General features: G+C 43.7%; 1 protein-coding gene across 1 annotated transcript in view; it reads left to right on the top strand.

Moving 5' to 3' along the window:
* Positions 1-18,008, top strand: part of PTPRJ (protein tyrosine phosphatase receptor type J) — a 172,548-nt gene extending 154,540 nt beyond the window's left edge. The window contains exons 19-24 of the mRNA XM_078433472.2: positions 2,099-2,172; positions 2,276-2,410; positions 5,466-5,585; positions 9,735-9,895; positions 11,626-11,761; positions 14,356-18,008. Of these exons, the coding sequence (XP_078289598.2) occupies positions 2,099-2,172; positions 2,276-2,410; positions 5,466-5,585; positions 9,735-9,895; positions 11,626-11,761; positions 14,356-14,514 (785 nt within the window). The 3' untranslated portion in view covers positions 14,515-18,008. The remainder of the gene's footprint in view (positions 1-2,098; positions 2,173-2,275; positions 2,411-5,465; positions 5,586-9,734; positions 9,896-11,625; positions 11,762-14,355) is intronic.
* The last annotated feature ends 718 nt before the right edge of the window (positions 18,009-18,726 follow it).

Raw genomic sequence — 18,726 nt, 5'->3', positions numbered from 1 at the left:
CCTGGCCATCGCCCCTCTCACAGTGGAGGGAAGTGGGGTCAAGATAGTTCCTAACCACCTCCACAATTATTCACGAGTCACCTGCGGTGTGCTAATTTAGCCTTGTATTTAGGCATATTCCTTTGAATCCAGGCCTCATGAGAACCTTATGCAGTAGGTGGTAGCATATTCATTTTGCAGATGAGGAAACGAGGCACAGAGTAGCTAGGTGATTTGTCCCAAGTCACACAGAGGCCCGTGGCAGGCAGGCCAGGCTCTGGATTAGGTCTGTCATTTCTTTCAGGGTCAGGGTTAGAGTCTGTGCTCTTATCCCCTCTATCTCAAAGCCCCTTTATTTCAGCTAACATAGTTCTAGAAAGGAGGTGGGTAAGAGGAGGACAGGCAGGGAGTAATGCTTGTCCGGATACATCTCTGGTTGGCTGAATGCATCCCACTGCTAATTATGAATTGTATCTGGATCCACATTTTGAGAATTAACAATATCTGCCGAATGCATGGGGCTAACGACAAATTGGGTTTAAAATAAGAATTATTTGTTACATCATCCATTCAGATGAAATGTGAACCTTCCTCCACAGAAAAGTTCTTTGCGGTCTTTCTTTCGGATGAGAATTAGGGTACAAAGACGTATCAGTCGATTGCAGCTGTGTTCTGATTTAGGCGTAATTTCTAGGTTCTGCTGATACTTTTTACACCAGGACATTTAGAGACATTGTCGTTTTATATGTGAGGCTGTGTTTTTCTTTCCTGGCCTAAAACATTAACTTCTGTTTAGATTCAGGATTTTTTTAGCTTGTGTGCTTTCTCTTCATCTCCTCCCTGTGCCCCCTCCCCGCCATCCCCTTTGTATTGACAGCAGGCATTGAACCTTGTTCCAGGAAAAATGCTTTGAAAATCAGGCTAGTGGGATACGCCTCCATCCTGCCCTTCTAGGGTTAACCCAGGATCACTGGCCTGATCTTACAGTTGCTGCAGAGGTTTTCAGATCCAGAGTTCGGGTACTGTTTTTTTTTTTTTTTTAATTTTTTTTTAACGTTTATTATTTATTTTTTGAGAAAGAGAGACAGAGTGAGAGTGGGGGAGCGGCAGAGAGAGAGGGGGAGACACAGAATCTGAAGCAGCTCTAGGCTCCGAGCTGTCAGCACAGAGCCCGACGCGGGGCTGGAACTCACGAACCGCGAGGTCATGACTTGAGCTGAAGTCGGACGTGTAATCGACTGAGCTACCCAGGTGCCCCTCGGGTACTGTTTTTATTGGGAAAGTTCTAGACTACGAGTCATGTTGGTAACCGAGCTTGGAACTGTCATATTGTTTTGTCCAAGAGGAGGACGAGATGGTGTATAGTCAAAGACAGGGAAGCACGTGGTGCTGCTGCTGATTATTCCGCCTGACATTTGAAATTCTCAAGTTATTATTTCATTTCTTGAGTTGGACACGTTTGTGTGGTTTTGAGATGATAGTATTTAGAAAACATGAGAATTTTTGTGTTTTAGATCTTTCCGCCTATAATAGTCTTACACATTCAGTTTATTCTGGAATTTGGTACTGTCTTGTCGTAATAACATTTCTATGGAAATAAAGTATGCAGATTTGGGTGTTTACCCTGCCATGGTGGAAAGGGCACTAGAGTTGAATTCTGACTGCCCTTGACCAGACATCAGTGCTGGGAGAAGTCACTTAATCTTCCTGACCCTCAGTTTCCTCATTTGTAAAATGGGTAGGGTGGTTTTGAGGAATAAATAAGATTGCTCAGTGCACTCCCTGGCTCACGGCACACACCCAAGGATGTTAATAGTAGTAGGTTTGTGTTGTTTCAGAAGGTGGTCTGGTGTGGTTAGGAGCTTGCACCCCAGTGTCAGGCTGCCTGAGTTTGAACCCTGGTTCTGCCAGTTACTAGCTTTGCCGGGTAATTACCTAACTTCTCTGTGCCGATCACATAGGCTGACTGTGAAGGTCAAATTAAGGTCATCTCATTTTCTGTAAAATGCCACGTAGCACACCCTCACAATGTGTTGCCATTTTGTACTTTTCTCTCTTATATGTAATTCTCCTCAAACATTTGCTTCTAATGGGGACCTTTTTTCTCTTAATGTCATAGATGATATTTCCCGTGTCAAGCTTTCTGTCCAGGCCCATTCAACTGACGACTACATCAATGCCAACTACATGCCTGTAAGTGGGGGGACGTTCCCATGGCACGGCTTGTAAGGATGAAATCTTCAGGGCTCCTCTTTGTTTCTCTGATGCTGAATTTCTGTCACTTTCCGTGTTTTAGGGCTACCATTCCAAGAAAGAATTTATTGCCACCCAAGGGCCTTTACCCAACACTCTGAAAGATTTTTGGCATATGGTTTGGGAGAAAAATGTATATGCCATTGTTATGTTGACCAAATGTGTCGAACAGGGAAGGGTAAGTATCTTTGATTTAAATTATTAAATTAAATTAATTAATTCATTTTGGCTGTGGTTAAAGGATATCTTTAAAAAAATTTTTTTTAACGTTTATTTATTTTTGAGACAGAGAGAGAGCACGAGCAGGGCAGGGGCAGAGAGAGAGGGAGACACAGAATCTGAAGCAGGGTCCGGGCTCTGAGTTGTCAGCACAGAGCCTAACACGGGGCTCGAACTCACAAACCATGAGATCATGAACCTGAGCTGAAGTTGTATGCTCAACCGACTGAGCCACCCAGGCGCCCCAGTGAAAGTATATCTTAAGAAGCATTTTTGTTTTTTAAAGAAAACACTCCCCCAAACATCACCTCTAGTCTTAGAAACTCGTTTTCTGTATTTTTCTTTTCTAAGAGAAACGCTTAAAAATCAGTTTAAACAAAGAAGAGTTTTAGTGTTACCTTCTTTTGTGGATGAATATCAGTGTTCTCTGTTCATGAGGCTGCTGCAGCTAGAGTTACAAGGAACAGGAGTTGGGGTCGCTCAGCGCAAAGCTCCCAGTCCCGAGCAGAAACGCCTCCAGCTGTCTCAGCTCTGTGTCTCTAAGCATCCAGCTTGTTCATCTGTGAGATGATAGATTCGACCAACTCAGTGATCAAACCCAATTTTTAGCCTTGGAACCCTTACTTTACCCCAAATCTCAGACTTCTCCCCAGATAAACCTCAGCAGTCCCCTCTCCCCTGTGATGGCCTGAAACCCCCCGGCTGCTTCCACCAAAGATAAGATTTCTTCTTGTAATAAAATCCCATGTCTCCATAAATGCATCTAAGGAGACCTGAAAGACACAGGCTGACTTCAGAAATTCTGTACCCAAGGAATAGGACCTAACGTTGCTCTGGGAATGTTTTCCTGTGGGTTTGTTACTTGAGGAATAGGAATTCACTCCCTAGGCCAGTGCTTCTCAGACCTGAAAGTCCATCAGAATCCCCTGGAGGGTGGTTCTGCCCAGAGCTTCTGGTTCGGGCAGTCTGGGCTGGGATCCCCAGAACTGCATTTTGGAGAGTTCTCGGTGCGGCTGCTTCTGCTGCTCTGGAGTACACACTTGGAGTGGCTCTGCCCTGGGTGGTTGTGGGAACCCATTGAAGCCCCTTTAAAAAAATTTTTTTTCAAGTTTATTTACTTTGAGAGAGAGTGTGTGTGAGCAGGGGAAGGGCAGAGAGAGAGAATCCCAAGCAGGCTCCACGCTGTCAGTGCAGAGCCCAACATGGGGCTCAGTCTCATGAAGTGTGAGATCGTGACCTGAGCCAAAATCAAGAGTTGGATGCTTCACCGACTGAGCCACCCAGGTGCCCCGAAACCTCTTTTAGTGTTCTTTATTTAACTTTAATGTTTATCCTGCCCCAAGTATGTGTAAGGTGCTCTGCTAGGGGCTGGGGCTGGGGGAGGGAAAGATCACAAAACACGGTAAGAACTGGTTCCCATCTTCACGGGGCTTGCGATATAGAAGCTTGGGTTCCACCACCTCCTTGCATCCGGAGAATAGGCTGTTGTGCAAACAAAAGAACTTTGTGAATGCAGATAAACTTTATGGTGTTGTGGAGCTCGGGCCTGGTACATGGAACATTCTGTTAAATATCTGTTAGACAAATGAACGTGACATAGTTAAATTAATGGAGAACATGAAGAGAATGAACTTAGGTGAGCCCTTGTGTATCGAAAGTCAGGAGGGAAGTAGATTTACTGACTCTGGATGAAAAGGGAAGGGAGCCAGTGAGCTTTCTGCACTAGATACTCCATTTATGTTATTTCTTTCCTGTAACAACCCTCCTGTATAATTACTGTATCGATGGGGAAACTGAGGCTCAGAGAGTTTAAGAACTTGCCTACAGGGTGGCAACAGAAACCCAGCTGGGAAGAGGCTGAGCTGAGCATCAGGTCTATGTCATTGAGTGTCCAAGACGTGCGTTCTTTCTGGGAGCAGTGATCTAGAAACTGGGATCTTCTTGAAAATACAGGTCCCCAACCAGAGTCTGAAGCTCTGGAGGTGGGGCCTGGGCATCTGTTTTTAAAGCAAAACAGACCTCCCAGGTGAGTTAGATAATAGAAGCCACCTGCAGAAGTTAGATAATTGGAAGCCACCTGCAGTAGAGTATGCCTCTCAGAGGGGGTGGGGAGGGAGAGAGAGAGTGGGAGACTGTGTGTGTGTGTGTGTGTGTGTGTGTGTGTGTGTGTGTGTGTGTGTGTGAAATCATTTACCAAATCTGGGGATTTGGATATTCGTGGAGAACCGATGTTTCCTGATTTTTATTTCTTTTTTTTTAAAACTTTTTTTTTTTAACGTTTATTTATTTTTGAGACAGAGAGAGACAGAGCATGAACGGGGAAGGGTCAGAGAGAGGGAGACACAGAATCCGAAACAGGCTCCAGGCTCTGAGCAGTCAGCACAGAGCCCGACGCGGGGCTCGAACTCACGGACCGCGAGATCATGACCTGAGCCGAAGTCGGCCGCTTAACCGACTGAACCACCCAGGCGCCCCTCCTGGTTTTTATTTCTGTTCACATCTGCCCACCAACTTATGAAAATCAAAGGCCCAGAGTGATTTGATTTGATTCTCTTTATTGGTGTCTGTATTTGTATTATAATTAGCGTGGATCTAAAAGTATTGGGCGAAGTCCTCGTTTCTTCTAGCTGCAAGGGGTTATGGGTCAGTCTGAATTTAGTTCAGTGAATAGTTATGGACTGGCTGCTCTGGGGGCCAAGTGGAACTGGCTGACACTATGTCTCCAGAGAAGGGACAATGTCTGTTCTGCTCTAAGTCCATTTTCATGCAGAAATTGGGGCTCAGTGTTGGCTGGATCTTCTGATTTCTCAAGAGAAGCCAAAAGTCTGCATTTTTATGAGAAACCTCCCAATTTTAAAAGAGTTGGCAATAATTGTAAATGAAAAAACAGTTTTGGGAGTCAAACAGAACTCCCAGCCTCTGATGCCAGTTTTCAATATCTGGTCTCCCTTTTGAGGCTTTAGTGATGACAATGTGACCCAATTTTTTTTTTTTTTAATGCAATTTTATTCTAGACCAAATGTGAGGAATACTGGCCCTCCAAGCAAGCTCAGGACTATGGGGACATAACTGTGGCAATGACCTCAGAAATTGTTCTTCCACAGTGGACCATCAGAGACTTCACAGTGAAAAATGTAAGTAAGAGGCCAAGATGGATAGGTCTCAGAAAAGATGACTATATATTAGTTTTGGGGTGATACTTTTTAGGTTGATGTTAACCAATATGTTTTTTTTATGCATCAGAAAAATACTTTTGCTCTCTTTTTACGGAATAAAACTATCTACATACACTGTAAGGCAACTCTTTAGCTTTACTGTATTAAGAGAAATTTCATAAGTTATTTTTTTCTTCTCACTGAAGTATAGATGACATATAATATTATATTAGTTTCAGGGGTACAGCACAGGGACCCAACAATTATACATGTTACACAGCACTCACTGTAATAAGTGTAGTCACCATCTGTCACCATATAGCATTTATATTCCCTACACTGTACTTTTCATCCCTGTGGCTTATTTATTTTATAACTGGAAGTTTGTACCTTTTAGTCCCCTTCACCTATTGCACCCATCCCCTGACCTACTTTCCGTATGGCAACCACCAGTTTGTTCTATTTGTCAGTCTGTTTCTTTTTCTCCTCCCTTCCTTCCTTCCTTCCTCCCTTCCTTCCTCCCTTCCTTCCTTCCTTCCTTCCTTCCTTCCCTCCCTTCCCTTCCCCCTTCTTCCTTCCTTCCTTCCTTCCTTCCTTCCTCCCTTTATTCCTCCCTTCCTTCCTTCCTTCCTTCCTTCCTTCCTTTCCTCCCTTCCCTTCCCCCTTCCTCCTTCCTTCCTTCCTTCCTTCCTTCCTTCCTTCCTTCCTTCCTCTCCTTCCTTCCTTCCTTCCTTCCTTCCTTCCTTCCTCCCTCCCTCCCTCCCTCCCTCCCTCCCTCCCTTCCTTCCCCCTTCCCTTTTCCCTTCCCCCTTCCTCCTTCCTTCCTTCCTCCCTCCCTCCCTCCCTCCCTTCCCCCTTCCCTTTTCCCTTCCGCCTTCCCTTTTCCCTTCCCCCTTCCTCCTTCCTTCCTTCCTTCCTTCCTCCCTCCCTCCCTCCCTCCCTCCCTCCCTTCCTTCCCCCTTCCCTTTTCCCTTCCCCCTTCCTCCTTCCTTCCTTCCTCCCTCCCTCCCTCCCTCCCTTCCGCCTTCCCTTTTCCCTTCCCCCTTCTTCCTTCCTTCCTTCCTTCCTTCCTTCCTTCCTTCCTTCCTTCCTCCCCCCTCCCTCCCTTCCTCCCTCCCTCCTTTCCTTCCTTCCTTCCTTCCTTCCTCCCCCCCTCCCTCCTTTCCTCCTTTCCTTCCTTCCCCCTTCCCTTTTCCCTTCCCCTTCCTTCCTTCCCCCCCCAACCCCCCCCCCCCCCCCCCCCGCCTCATAAATAATTCCTAAACGAAATGGATCATAAGAGAATGGATCAGCAGCAGTAACTGTTCCTTCTATCTTCAGGTGATTTGCTCATAGAGTTTTTGCTACAAATCAAGGCCCTTTTGGATTATTTACTTGCAGATGTGTTACCAGCAATGGCGGTGTGCCTTGGGAGCAGTTTATGAGAGCAGTTACATTAATTGGATTTCAGGGCATATGCACATGGCCTTAACCCCCAAAGGTTATTTGAAAAATCCAATTACATTGTGTAGGCAGATTATGTGTCCTTTTTTTCTTTCTTTTAAAGTTTATATATTTATATTGAGAGAGAGAGTGAGCATCAGTGGGGGAGGGGCAGAGAGAGAGAGGGAGAGAGAGAATCCCCAGCAGGCTCCATCTACACTGTCAGCACAGAGCCCGATGCGTGGCTCGAATTCATGAACCGTGAGATCATGACCTGAGGGGAAATCAAGAATCAGACGCTTAACCCACTGAGTCACCCAGGTGCCCCTGTCTTTTTTCTTAAGGGTGGTTAGGGACAATGAAGCAACATTGATATCTTTGGTGGGCGTGTAAATTGGTATAACCCTTCTGCAGTTTATATCGGAAGCATAAAAATGACCACTCTCCTTTGATCTGGTGGTTCCAAGTTTGAGACTCTGTCTTAAAGAAATAATCTGAAATATAGGACAAGGCTTATTATTCACAAAGAGGAGTCTCAGCACTATTTATAATGGAGGAAAATTTAGAACCCGTGCAAATTTCTAGCTTTTGGAGGATGGATAACTAAACTATAGGTTATCTCGCCGTGTGTCATTATTTAGCTATTAGAAATGATGGCTGTGTAGACTGTATAATTACCATGAGGAGATGTGAGAAACAATTAAGTGAAACATACCAGCAGACAAAATTTTATGCATATTGTGAATAGTGCACAAAAGAAAAGCCTGGGAGTAGATTCAGTGTTGTTGACTTTTATGGGGGTGCTGGTAGCTTAGGTTGTAGTTTACAAGAATTATCCTTGAAGATTCCATAAGTCACGGATACAGAAGTATTAATTCTTTACTGATTGCCTGTGCCTCAGATGTCCTGGTTTCAGTTAACATTTCAATTCCTCCTCTGGAAGTGCTGTCCAAGCTTTTATCACACGCTGATAATAGTGGTTGAGAAGCCCTTAAAATATACTTATTTCTATAGATTTCGTCCATTTAAAACAGATTGGATTATCCTCTGTTGCTTTCAGTGCTAGGGGTTCGCCCTTGTGGAGGGGAATCACGGGTGGAATTGTCCACATTATTTAAAGAAAATTACCGTGACTGTTACCATTTTTATTAACTAAACTCCAGACTTCATTTGGGTTTCACATTTTTCTGCTACAGCCCTTTCCTGTTCCTGTTTCCACTAAAGCCCGATCCTGTGGATTGAATCCAAGATACCACATAGCATTTAGTAAAATAGTAATTTTTGATTACACAAAATGCATGAATCCACTCCTTTTTTTTTTTTTTAAATGTTTATTTTTGAGAGAGAGAGAGAGAGAGAGAGAGAGAGCAAGCAAGGGAGGAGCAGAGAGAGGGAGACACAGAATCCAAAGCAGACTCCAGGCTCCGAGCTGTCAGCATAAGAGCCTGACGTGGGGCCCAAACCCATGAACTGTGGGATCATTACCTGAGCCGAAGTTGGACGCTTAGCCAACTGAGCCACCCAGGCGCCCCAGATCTATTTTCTTTTTTAAAAGCGGGAAGGCAACAGATAGAACTAAAAGTTTCCTTTGACTGCCACCCCTAACCTGAGCCCCCTTGCCCCTCTACAGAGATAAATACTGAAAGGTCTGAACTCCCCCCACCCCTTCCTCTCCTTATCTCACATAACTGCTTTCCTTCTTTGGATCAGTACTTTCGGTTAAATTTGTGAATGTCACCTTTGTGTGTATGAGACTTCCCAGTACCCTGTCCCTCACTTTGCCCCTTTCTCTACTCTTTTCCATGTTTTGAACAATGTGAATGCACTGCTTTTATAACATATATACAAAAAAAAAGCTTCAAAAGGTAGCTGTCATAAAGGAGATGGAAATGCCTGCAGTCCAGATGTAGGTACGTGGGTGAGGTCAGTGCCGGGGATGGACGTAGTGAGAACACTTGAATCCAGGGCAGGAATGGCCCAGTCTGGGTGGAGTTCTGATGGCAAAAGGTACATGCTTCAATCTGCGGTAGGAAACTAGTCTGTGTCATAACTGTTATAACGAGATCCACTTTCTGTTGTCTGATGTTGAAATAGATGCTTTTTTCTTTTTCTTTCTTTTTTTTTTTCTTTGAGCGGGGGTGGTCTTTTCTCAAACTCTTGCAATTCCAAATACTTCCTTGGTGCTCGCCAGTTGCCTGTCGCTTCGTGAGACTCTCCGGAAGGCTCATGGATTGTGAGGCAGCTCTCGCCCCAAAGGTTCTGATTATCAGAGTTGCATCAGTATAGTTCATTTTTGGTGTTTTGGTTGATGACCTTCCCATGTGGGCTCAGGGACGGGCTTCATGAAGCTCTAAGAAGGTGTAGATATAGGACTGTGAGACTGTGAGTGCATTACTGGCAGGCACCTGTAGTGGGAAAGGAAGATCTGAACTCAGGATCAGAGGATGACGCACTTGCACCGCATCTAGGCTGAGTGGGGGGAGCTGATTCACTTTTCAGAATCTTTAAAGGGGATGATAAACCCTCCCTCTTGGGCACATTGTGGGGAGTTGGTGAGCAAGCACTTTCTCAGTTGCTGTACCAAGGTGACACTGCAGTTGTTAGTTGTAACCACTCCTCTGTAGCTACCTGTCAGCTGTCCCATGCGGCTCAGCCTTCGGGTGCTGCTCCATTTCACGTGCCCTTTTCTCTTTCCTGGGTTCTTAGCTCCAGACAAGTGAGAGTCACCCTCTGCGACAGTTTCATTTCACCTCCTGGCCGGACCACGGCGTTCCCGACACCACCGACCTGCTCATCAATTTTCGGTACCTTGTCCGTGACTACATGAAGCAGAGTCCTCCTGAGTCTCCCATTCTGGTGCATTGCAGGTATGCAGATGGCGCTCCATGTAGGACCGATTTCAAACGCCATTATAGATGCGGACACTTTAGAAAAGCAAGGCGTGAGAGGGAATGCGACAGGCATTAATGACAGGCATTAAGAAAGGTTTGGATAAGGGACCGTGGACTTATTCCCTAAGCCCTGAGGCTTTGAGAACAGGGGTTGGCAAACTATAACCATGGGCCAGATCTGGTAGGTTGCCTGTGTTTTTTTAAGACTATAATATATTCTAATTTATATCTTACTTATAACATTTTATTAAGTTTATTTATTTTGAGAGAGAGAGAGAGAGAGAGAGAGAGAGAGAGAGAGAGAACAAGTTGGGGAGGGGCAGAGAGAGGGAGAGACAGAATTCCAGGCAGGTTCTGCACTGTCAGCTTAGAGCCTGACACGGGGCTCGAACTCACATACCGTGAGATCATGACCTGAGTCGAGATCAAGAGTCAGATGCTGAACCAACGGAGCCACCCAAGTGCCCCTATGACATTTTCTTATAAAATATTTCAACCTAGGGGCGTCTGGGTGGCTCAGTCGGTTGAGCATCTGACTTCAGCTCAGATCATGATCTCACGGTTAGTGGGTTCAAGCCCCTCATCGGGCTCTGTGCTGACAGCTCAGAGCCTGGAGCCTGTTTCAGATTCTGTGTCTCCCTCTCTCTCTCTGCCCCTCCCCCTCTTGCGCTCTGTCTCCCTCTGTCTCAAAAATAAATAAACATTAAAAAAAATAAAAAGATATTTCAACCTTACAAAAATATAGAGTAATAATCTAATAAACTATGGCATGAGGCCATGTTTCTTTTTGTTAGTAATATGTTCCAGATATAAAGTTGCTACTTATCAGTGTCCTTACACAGTTAAACGTGGTTCTAAAGTTGATCTGAATCATTCCCTTGTATGCTTTTATATTTTATTACATATGTATGTATATCTGTGGTTTTATATAGCTTTAAGATTTTGCCAGATTTTATGATGTAGACCTCATTCTGCAACCTGCTTTCTTCATTCAGCATTTTGGTTTGTTATTTAGTGAAGTTGAAATGCATAGTTTTAGTTCATTTTATTGATTTATTTAAAACACTGTTTTTTTGGCATACAGAACTGTACATAAATTAATGTATACAACTTCATGAGTTTGGAGGCAAGTATACACCTGTGAAACTATTACCACAATCCCTTTATGAATAAAGTTTTATTGGAACAGAGCCATGCCTGTTTGTTTACATATTGCCTCTAGTTCCTTTCATGCTAAAATGGCAGAAAGAGATCATTTAGTGTGCAAAGCCAAAGATATTTACTATCTGGTCCTTTACAGAAAAAGTTTGTCCCCACTTCCTGCTCTAGCCCAATAAGACAACTAGCTAGCTTTTAGGCTAAAGGAATTAATTTAGGAAAGATGAAGAGGGGCTTTGTTGCCCTATGGGAAACAAATTGATGAAACTTGCCATCCTGGGTTATGGTTAATAACTTGAATGGGACTGAGATTCAAGCCGCTCTAGCAAGAGGTTTTATTTGTGATATTTGACTCAAAATGAACTTTAGGGTTTGGGTCCCAGTCCCAAGCTAGTGTAATCCAATTTGCTGAGGTTTTAGTTGAGCAAATGTTTCATGATCCTGGGCATTGATAGTGGAGGGGAGCAAGATACATGCACAAATGCACATTTGAGCATTTTACGTTAGAGGTAACCCATGGTGATGTGTTCATGTCTTTTTTTCTTCAGTGCTGGGGTTGGAAGGACAGGCACGTTCATTGCCATCGATCGTCTTATCTACCAGATAGAGAATGAGAACACTGTGGATGTGTATGGGATTGTGTATGACCTTCGAATGCACAGGCCTTTAATGGTGCAAACAGAGGTGAGGCCGAGCTCTGTGTCTGGCAGTCCGCTTTTTCAATCCTGTTTTCAAAAGGTTGCATCATGTCACATACTTGTGTTGAAACACTTCATCCTTCTAGGTCTTTCTGGTTCTGGGCTGTGAGGTAACACTGGATTTCTTTTAGATCCGTAACTGCGATTGAATTATCCGATATGGTGATATGGTGGTAGTGATACCAGCAATGGAACAGTTGGAACACCAAGATAATACCTGGATTCCTTACCTTGCGGCCACTAACTCATCAAATAATCTTAGCAGTTCTCTGAACTTTGGCTTCCGGGTTGTAAACTCTTAAAACTGGTATCTTCATGCTTTGTTTCTGAGAAGGTCTGACCATCCTTAAAACAAGCTGATGAAACGGACTTCTCAAATGTTAGCAATGTGAATGAAATAGGCGTAATGTTCATATAGCAGTGTATCCTCACCTAGCCCTGTGAATGTAAAAGAACATCAATTATCATAGTCCCCGGGGGATGGCTGGCCAGCTGAGAAACTTCATGCTTAGTATCTACAATGTCAGTTGGGTAAGACCCATTGGATTCGGCTTTCCCTGAAATGTTCCTGACAAACATTGTTTTCGAGTCATGTTCTCAGCAAATATATTGGGAAATCGCCTTCTTCAACGCTGTAGGAAGGAATGTGTCTTGACTGGGATGAGAGCAGAATATTAGTTTTGTATCAGGCTGTCGCCCTGTACCAATTTAGAACTCCATGAATATGTGCTGTGTTTTTGAGTCTAGCAGGGAATGTTCTGGAGGCCTGGGTACATCATGTGCTTTTGGGCGAGCAGCATGGTTGTGGAAGAAAGAGTAGAATTCACCTCCTGTGTTGGTCAGAAGAGATTTTTTTTTTCCTGCTATAATTATGTAGAGTAGAACTCAGTCTTTTATCTCCTTTGAAGAAACACAGAAATCTTATACCTGCCCACAAATTCTTTTCTTGGTCCTTTTTTTTTTTTTTGTAGTTTGAAGATAATGTAAACTTGTTCATATTAAGACATCTAACAAAATAGGATTATATAGAATGTATTTTTCTCTTTTACTTTTTCTTCCCTAGAGGTAGCCAATGCTTACAGTTTGTGTATATCACTATAGGTTTCTTTATGTACATCTGTAGAAAAACACATGTACACACGCACACACACAGTACTTTTTTTTTTTTTGTTATGGCTGGTGTTCTTTCAAAAAACTGAGTACAGATGACACACACACAATGTTAACATTCGTTTCAGGTGTACAACAGAGTGATTCAACAAGTCTATATGTTATGTTCTGCTCATCATAAGTGTAACTACCATCTGTCACCACACAAGGTTATTACAGTACCATTGACTGTATTCCATATGCTGTGCCTTTCATCCTCGTGACTTAATTCATTCCATAACCGGAAGCCCGTTCCTCCTACTCCCCTTTTCCCATTTTGCCCATCTCTCCCCTCCCCTCCCCTCTGGTAACCACCAATTCTCTGTATTTATGGGTCTGTTTCTGCTTTTTTGTGTGTTTGTTTTGAGTTTTAGAGTCTATGCATAAGTGAAAGCGTATGGTATTTGTCTTTCTCCGTCTGACTGATTTCACTTAGCGTAATACCCTTTAGATCCATCCATGTTGTCACAAATGGCAAGATCTCATTCTTTATTATGGCTGAGTAATATTCCATTACATATTTATACCACGTCTTTATTTATCATCTATTGATGGATGCTTGGGTTGCTTTCCTATCTTGGCTACTGTAAAAAATACTGCAACAAACATAGGGGTTCACATATCTTTCTCAATTAGTGTTTTGTTTTCTTTGGGTAAATACCCAGTAGTGGACTTACTGGATCACAATTGTATTTCTGTTTTTAATTTTTTGAGGAACTTTCATATTGTTTTCCATAGTGGCTGTACCAATTTACATTCCCACCAGTAGTGCACAAGGGTCCCCTTTTCTCCACATCCTCTCCAATCCTTGCTGTTTTTTGTCTTTTTGATACTAGCCCTTCTGACAGGAGTGAGGTAATATCTCACGGTGGTTTTGATTTGCATTTCCCTGATGATGAGTGATGTTGAGCATCTTTTCGTGTGTCTGTGGACCATCTATATGTCTTCTTTGGAGAAGTGTCTATTAAGTTCCTCTGCCCGTTTTCTAATCAGATTGTTTTTTGGCTGTCGAGTTGTGTAGGTTTTTATATATCTTGGATATTGACACATGGAATATTTTTTTCATTGGATTTTACGTTATATCTAATTCTGCCCTGTGATTTTTTTTTTCTCTCATAGCACCCTGGATATCTTTCAGCATATACCTTTTTCTTCTTCCTTTTTTAATGGCTACCTGCATATTCTGACGAGCTTGCCTGAGGGTGGTCCCCACCCAACTCTACCCAGATTATCCCCCTTAACCTGTCCCCTCTGTTGAGAATCACAGTTTACTCCTTACACCGCACATGCTCACTAACCAAGAAAATCTTGTTGGCTTTGTTCATTGTGGGGCCGATGGGTTTGGGGGAGTGGTGGTAATCTGAAAGTAACCTTGGGTGCTAATCTCTGGGACCTCTGCTCATTTGCTTTCTCTTTTTACTTTTCTAACAGGACCAGTATGTTTTCCTCAACCAGTGTGTTTTGGATATCATCAGATCCCAGAAGGACTCAAAAGTAGATCTTATCTACCAGAACACAACTGCAATGACAATCTATGAAAACCTTGCACCAGTGACTGCGTTCGGAAAGACAAATGGTTACATCGCCTAGTTCCAAAGTAAAACCTTTCTGGAGTGAACCGGACCGTCACACCCACAGCGAAGGAAAATGCCCCGATGTCGACATGTTTTTATATGTCTAATATCTTATTCTTTGTTCTGTTTTGTTAGAACTAATTTGAGGGTGTGAAGCTGCACATGTAGAACATGACAAATGAGAAGTTGGGGCTGTCAGGGGCTGTGGATGGGTGTTGAGTTAATCAACTACATTCCTGAATACCAATGGGATGAGTTCACTTTTTTTTTTTTCCTTGAGAATTATGGAACACCAGGAAAAGTGAGCTATGATTTTTTTTTTCTTTTTCAAAACAGATTCTTTTTAAAAAAGACTATTTTATATGATTCACATGCTAAAGCCAGGATTGTGTTGGGTTGAATATATTTTAAGTATCAGAGATCTATTTTTACCTACTGTATCTTGGAATCTAGCTGATGGAAAATACGTGATTGTGGATGATTATCATGTCGGGAGGGGTACGTGGTACCTCTTCTGCCTGGGTTTTCTATTTGAACATGTGCCTTTTCTGAATTATGCTTCCACAGGCAAAACTCAGTAGATATCTCTATTTTTGTATTGAATCTCATAATTGGAATATAAGGAATATTTAAACAGTAGTTTAGTATCTGAGGTTCAGCCTTCTCGGTAACATTTCTGTTCTCATTTGACTAGAGGAGGCCTCCCCGTCCCCCATGTTTCGTGCTCTATTCTTTTTTTTCCCCTTTCTCTCCCGGTTTTCCCCAAAGACATTTCTGTTGGCCACATTTTCAGCCCATTGGTTGAGTGAGAGTGGAAACCAAGTATCACCTTGAGAATTTCTGGGGGTGGGGGAAAGCAGAGGAACCCTACAGTGATATAATCTCCTTCTCTTGTCCCTGTTTCATCCTTTTTTCTCATTTCTGTATTTGGTAAGAAGGATTATTTAAAGGTGCAATATGTGACTTAGTGATTCATGATGCTCTAGGTTTTTAGTAACGTTTTACTCAGGTTGGCATTTTACGTGCGTCTGTGTGTCCGTGTCTGTGTGTATGTGTGTGTGTGTTTAAAAGCGTGGCAATCTGTGAACACTTCAGTGTGAAAACAGTGTCTGACTAATCCCTCCTCCCTCAAAGTCCACTGGCTTTAGTCTATCTGCAGTGACACACATCGGTATCTACTGTATATATATATACTAAACTCTTAAAACAGTCATTCCTTTGAATTGAGGTGTACAGAGTTTGAATTTGTATCAAAGATGTAATTATTTTTAAAACCTCTTTTCACTATACTGCTGCTGTAATTACTTTTGATTTTTTTAATGTAGATTAATTTTTTTTTTTTTTTTTTTTTTTTTTTTTTTTTTGCTTCAGGTGTGTATCCAAGAATTTCAGAATTTATGAGGATTTATTTTATTGGTACATAATCTGTAAACTTCTCAAGGCATTAACATGAAAGGGTTTGTTTCTTTTTGTTTTATATTGTGGCTCAGGTTATATTTTGAAGAGGTTTTGAATTTATCCTCCTATAGGCGATGAAGTCGAGAAGGTCTTATGAAGGAATTACCAAGTCCCTGGATTCCTGTGGCCATTTTCCACAGTAATAAATCCTGCTGTAAATTCAGGACAACTGTGTCCTAGTGAAAATGGGAGCGGGGTCTTCTCCGGGTGCCCTGGTCACTCTTGACCTGGGGGAGCCCGTCTCCCGACGCTGCCGTGTTCCTCAACTTGCTAGCACCTTGAGAACTGACTGGACGTGCTAGTGGGTTATGGAGGGTGAACCACAACGTACTGAAAGCCCTTGATTCGGTTCAGAGGCTTAGCGCTTGTACGTCTTTTGTCCCCCTTTTCCCTTTGAGGTACTAAAAGGATTAAAAGGAGAGGAGGTGGTCGTGTCAGTGTCTGGGGAGGACTTACTTCCCACACAGAAATTGCACTTTTCGCCGAAGCCTTTGCTCTCTCTTGTGGCAAGCAGTTCATTCAGCATCAGGCCCTGCAAGGAGTGGGTTGTACAGGCCTGGTTGGGCCATCTTGACTCCCCTTCAGAGGGGCCTTCGGCTCTTTAGGCCTGCATCAGGGAAGCCACGCCGTCCCGGGCTGTTGAGTGAAGCTGGCTTTGGGCAGATTGCTTTCAAACCTTCACACTGGTCTGCCCCTCCACGCGTGCAGCTCTCAGAGTTCCATGATGGCATTCGGAGGTCCCTCCCCGGGGCCGCGGTTCTGTGGGTCATGCCCCTCTCCACTTTACTTGTCAGGAAGCCACTGGAATGGGGGTGTAGAAGTCACTTCTGACAAAGATGCTCTGCCCGGCCCTGCCTACATTCCCTGCCACAGAGAAATCGGAGGGAAGGACTTGGCTCCAAAAATTCCTTTAGAAGGCTAAAGCAACAAGAATTATAAACATATTGTGTAAAATCACACAAAACCCCAGAAACTCTCCTTCCTTCCGCCTGGTATGGGTTTGGGAAATGGGCAGGAGCCCCAGCTAAGCCACTCTCAGATGTCATTCCCAGTCCTGGGAGGAAGGCTCGTGGTAGAGAGGTCTGGATTCCACATGGCAGGTCATGTGAAGGTCACGATGCTTCTCCGCATCCCGAAGAGGGCTGGGTTTGGGGACCGGTGGGGGTGGTGAGGGTATTTATAGCACAGTGATTGAAAAGGGAAGATAATTGTGTAAATATAAAGGACACACGAGCTGGGGATTGGCCATAGAAAAGAGAAGGTGCTCTCGAGCTCCTGCCCCAAAGCCTCCCAGGAACGATGAACTAAAATCTGAGGAGTCCAGCGGAATTCGCGGAGATGGTGTGATCACCCCTGCTTTCCTATTTGCCGGTTGCACACAGAAAAATGGCCAGGGTGGGATTAGTTATCAGTGAAAGGCCTGAAGGTTGGTGGTCAGTTGGTCTGGGGGATTTGGGGCATCGGTACCCTCTCCCAAGAGTGAGGACGTTTGCCCCCAAAGGTAAACCTAGTGATGTTTGGCACCGGTGGGAAATGACATTTGGGAGTCTGTTCCCTGTGGGCACCTAGTGACCTCCGGTGGACTTGAGCAGATTTGACTGCACTGGAGTTGGGCTTCGTCGAGCCGGAGGCTCGTTGGGGGTGGGGGCCACCTTGCATCTGATTCATGTTTGCTTTTCATCAGAGATGAAAAAGGCTGGCTTCCTTTTGCAGTGCTGGGTTGCACTTACTGCGCTAAACAAGGCTTGGTGACTATGTTGGTTTGCCTCAAAAGTCCAAGTTCTGCGTTTTCAGACTGTGTTAGCAGCCAAGTGTTCAACATACTGTAGCATTTTTCCCTTGGGGGCACGTATGAACAGGATGTGTTGATATGGACTCTAAAACTGTAATTTTCTTGTAACTATTTTGGAATGATGCATATTTCTAATGTTTGTTATACTTGTACAGAGTATTGCTGTTGGTTGCTTTTTTTTTTTTTTTAAGGAAAAAATGGCCTGAAAAAAAATTTTTTTAAAAGACTCACAAATACCAAATATAAAAAGTGTCAACACACGGTGCCTTTTGTTTCTTTTTTGTCCCACTTTTTACTTTAGGTCCCCACCGTTTTGTATCCTGAGCAGTGTACGGGCCTGTGTTTAATTGGGGCATTCTTTTTTTTTTTTTAACGTTTATTTATTTTTGAGACAGAGAGAGACAGAGCATGAACGGGGGAGGGTCAGAGAGAGAGGGAGACACAGAATCTGAAACAGGCTCCAGGCTCTGAGCAGTCAGCACAGAGCCCGACGCGGGGCTCAAACTTACATACCACGAGATGGTGACCTGAGCCGAAGTCGGACGCTTAACCGACTGAGCCACCCAGGCGCCCCTAATTGGGGCATTCTTAACAAAAACATGTGTCCCTTTTGGATTTTGTACATTGTGTTAGTTTGCTGGGGCCACAACAAAGTGCCACAGGCCAGGAAGCTTAAACAACAGGAATTTAATCTCTCTCAGTTCCGGAGGCCAGAAGTCCAAGATCAAGGCGCTGGCAGGTTGGTTTCCTCGGAAGCTTCTCTCTTTGGCTTGCAGATGGCCGCCATCTTCCCTGTGTCTTCACTTGGTCTTCCCTCTGTGTCCGTCTGTGACCTGATCTCCCCTTTTTATCAGGAAACCAGTCATAAAGGATTAAGGCCCACCCTAATGACTTAAATTTTACCATTGTCACCTCTTTAAAAGACAGTACCTCCAAATACATTCCGAGGTACTGGGGTTAGGACTTTAAGCTATGAAT

The sequence above is a fragment of the Panthera onca genome, chromosome D1 (assembly GCF_046562875.1).
Source record: "Panthera onca isolate mPanOnc1 chromosome D1, mPanOnc1 haplotype 2, whole genome shotgun sequence".
NCBI lineage: Eukaryota > Metazoa > Chordata > Mammalia > Carnivora > Felidae > Panthera > Panthera onca.
Note: the sequence above shows the minus strand (reverse complement) of the source record. Positions and strands in the feature narration are given on the sequence as shown.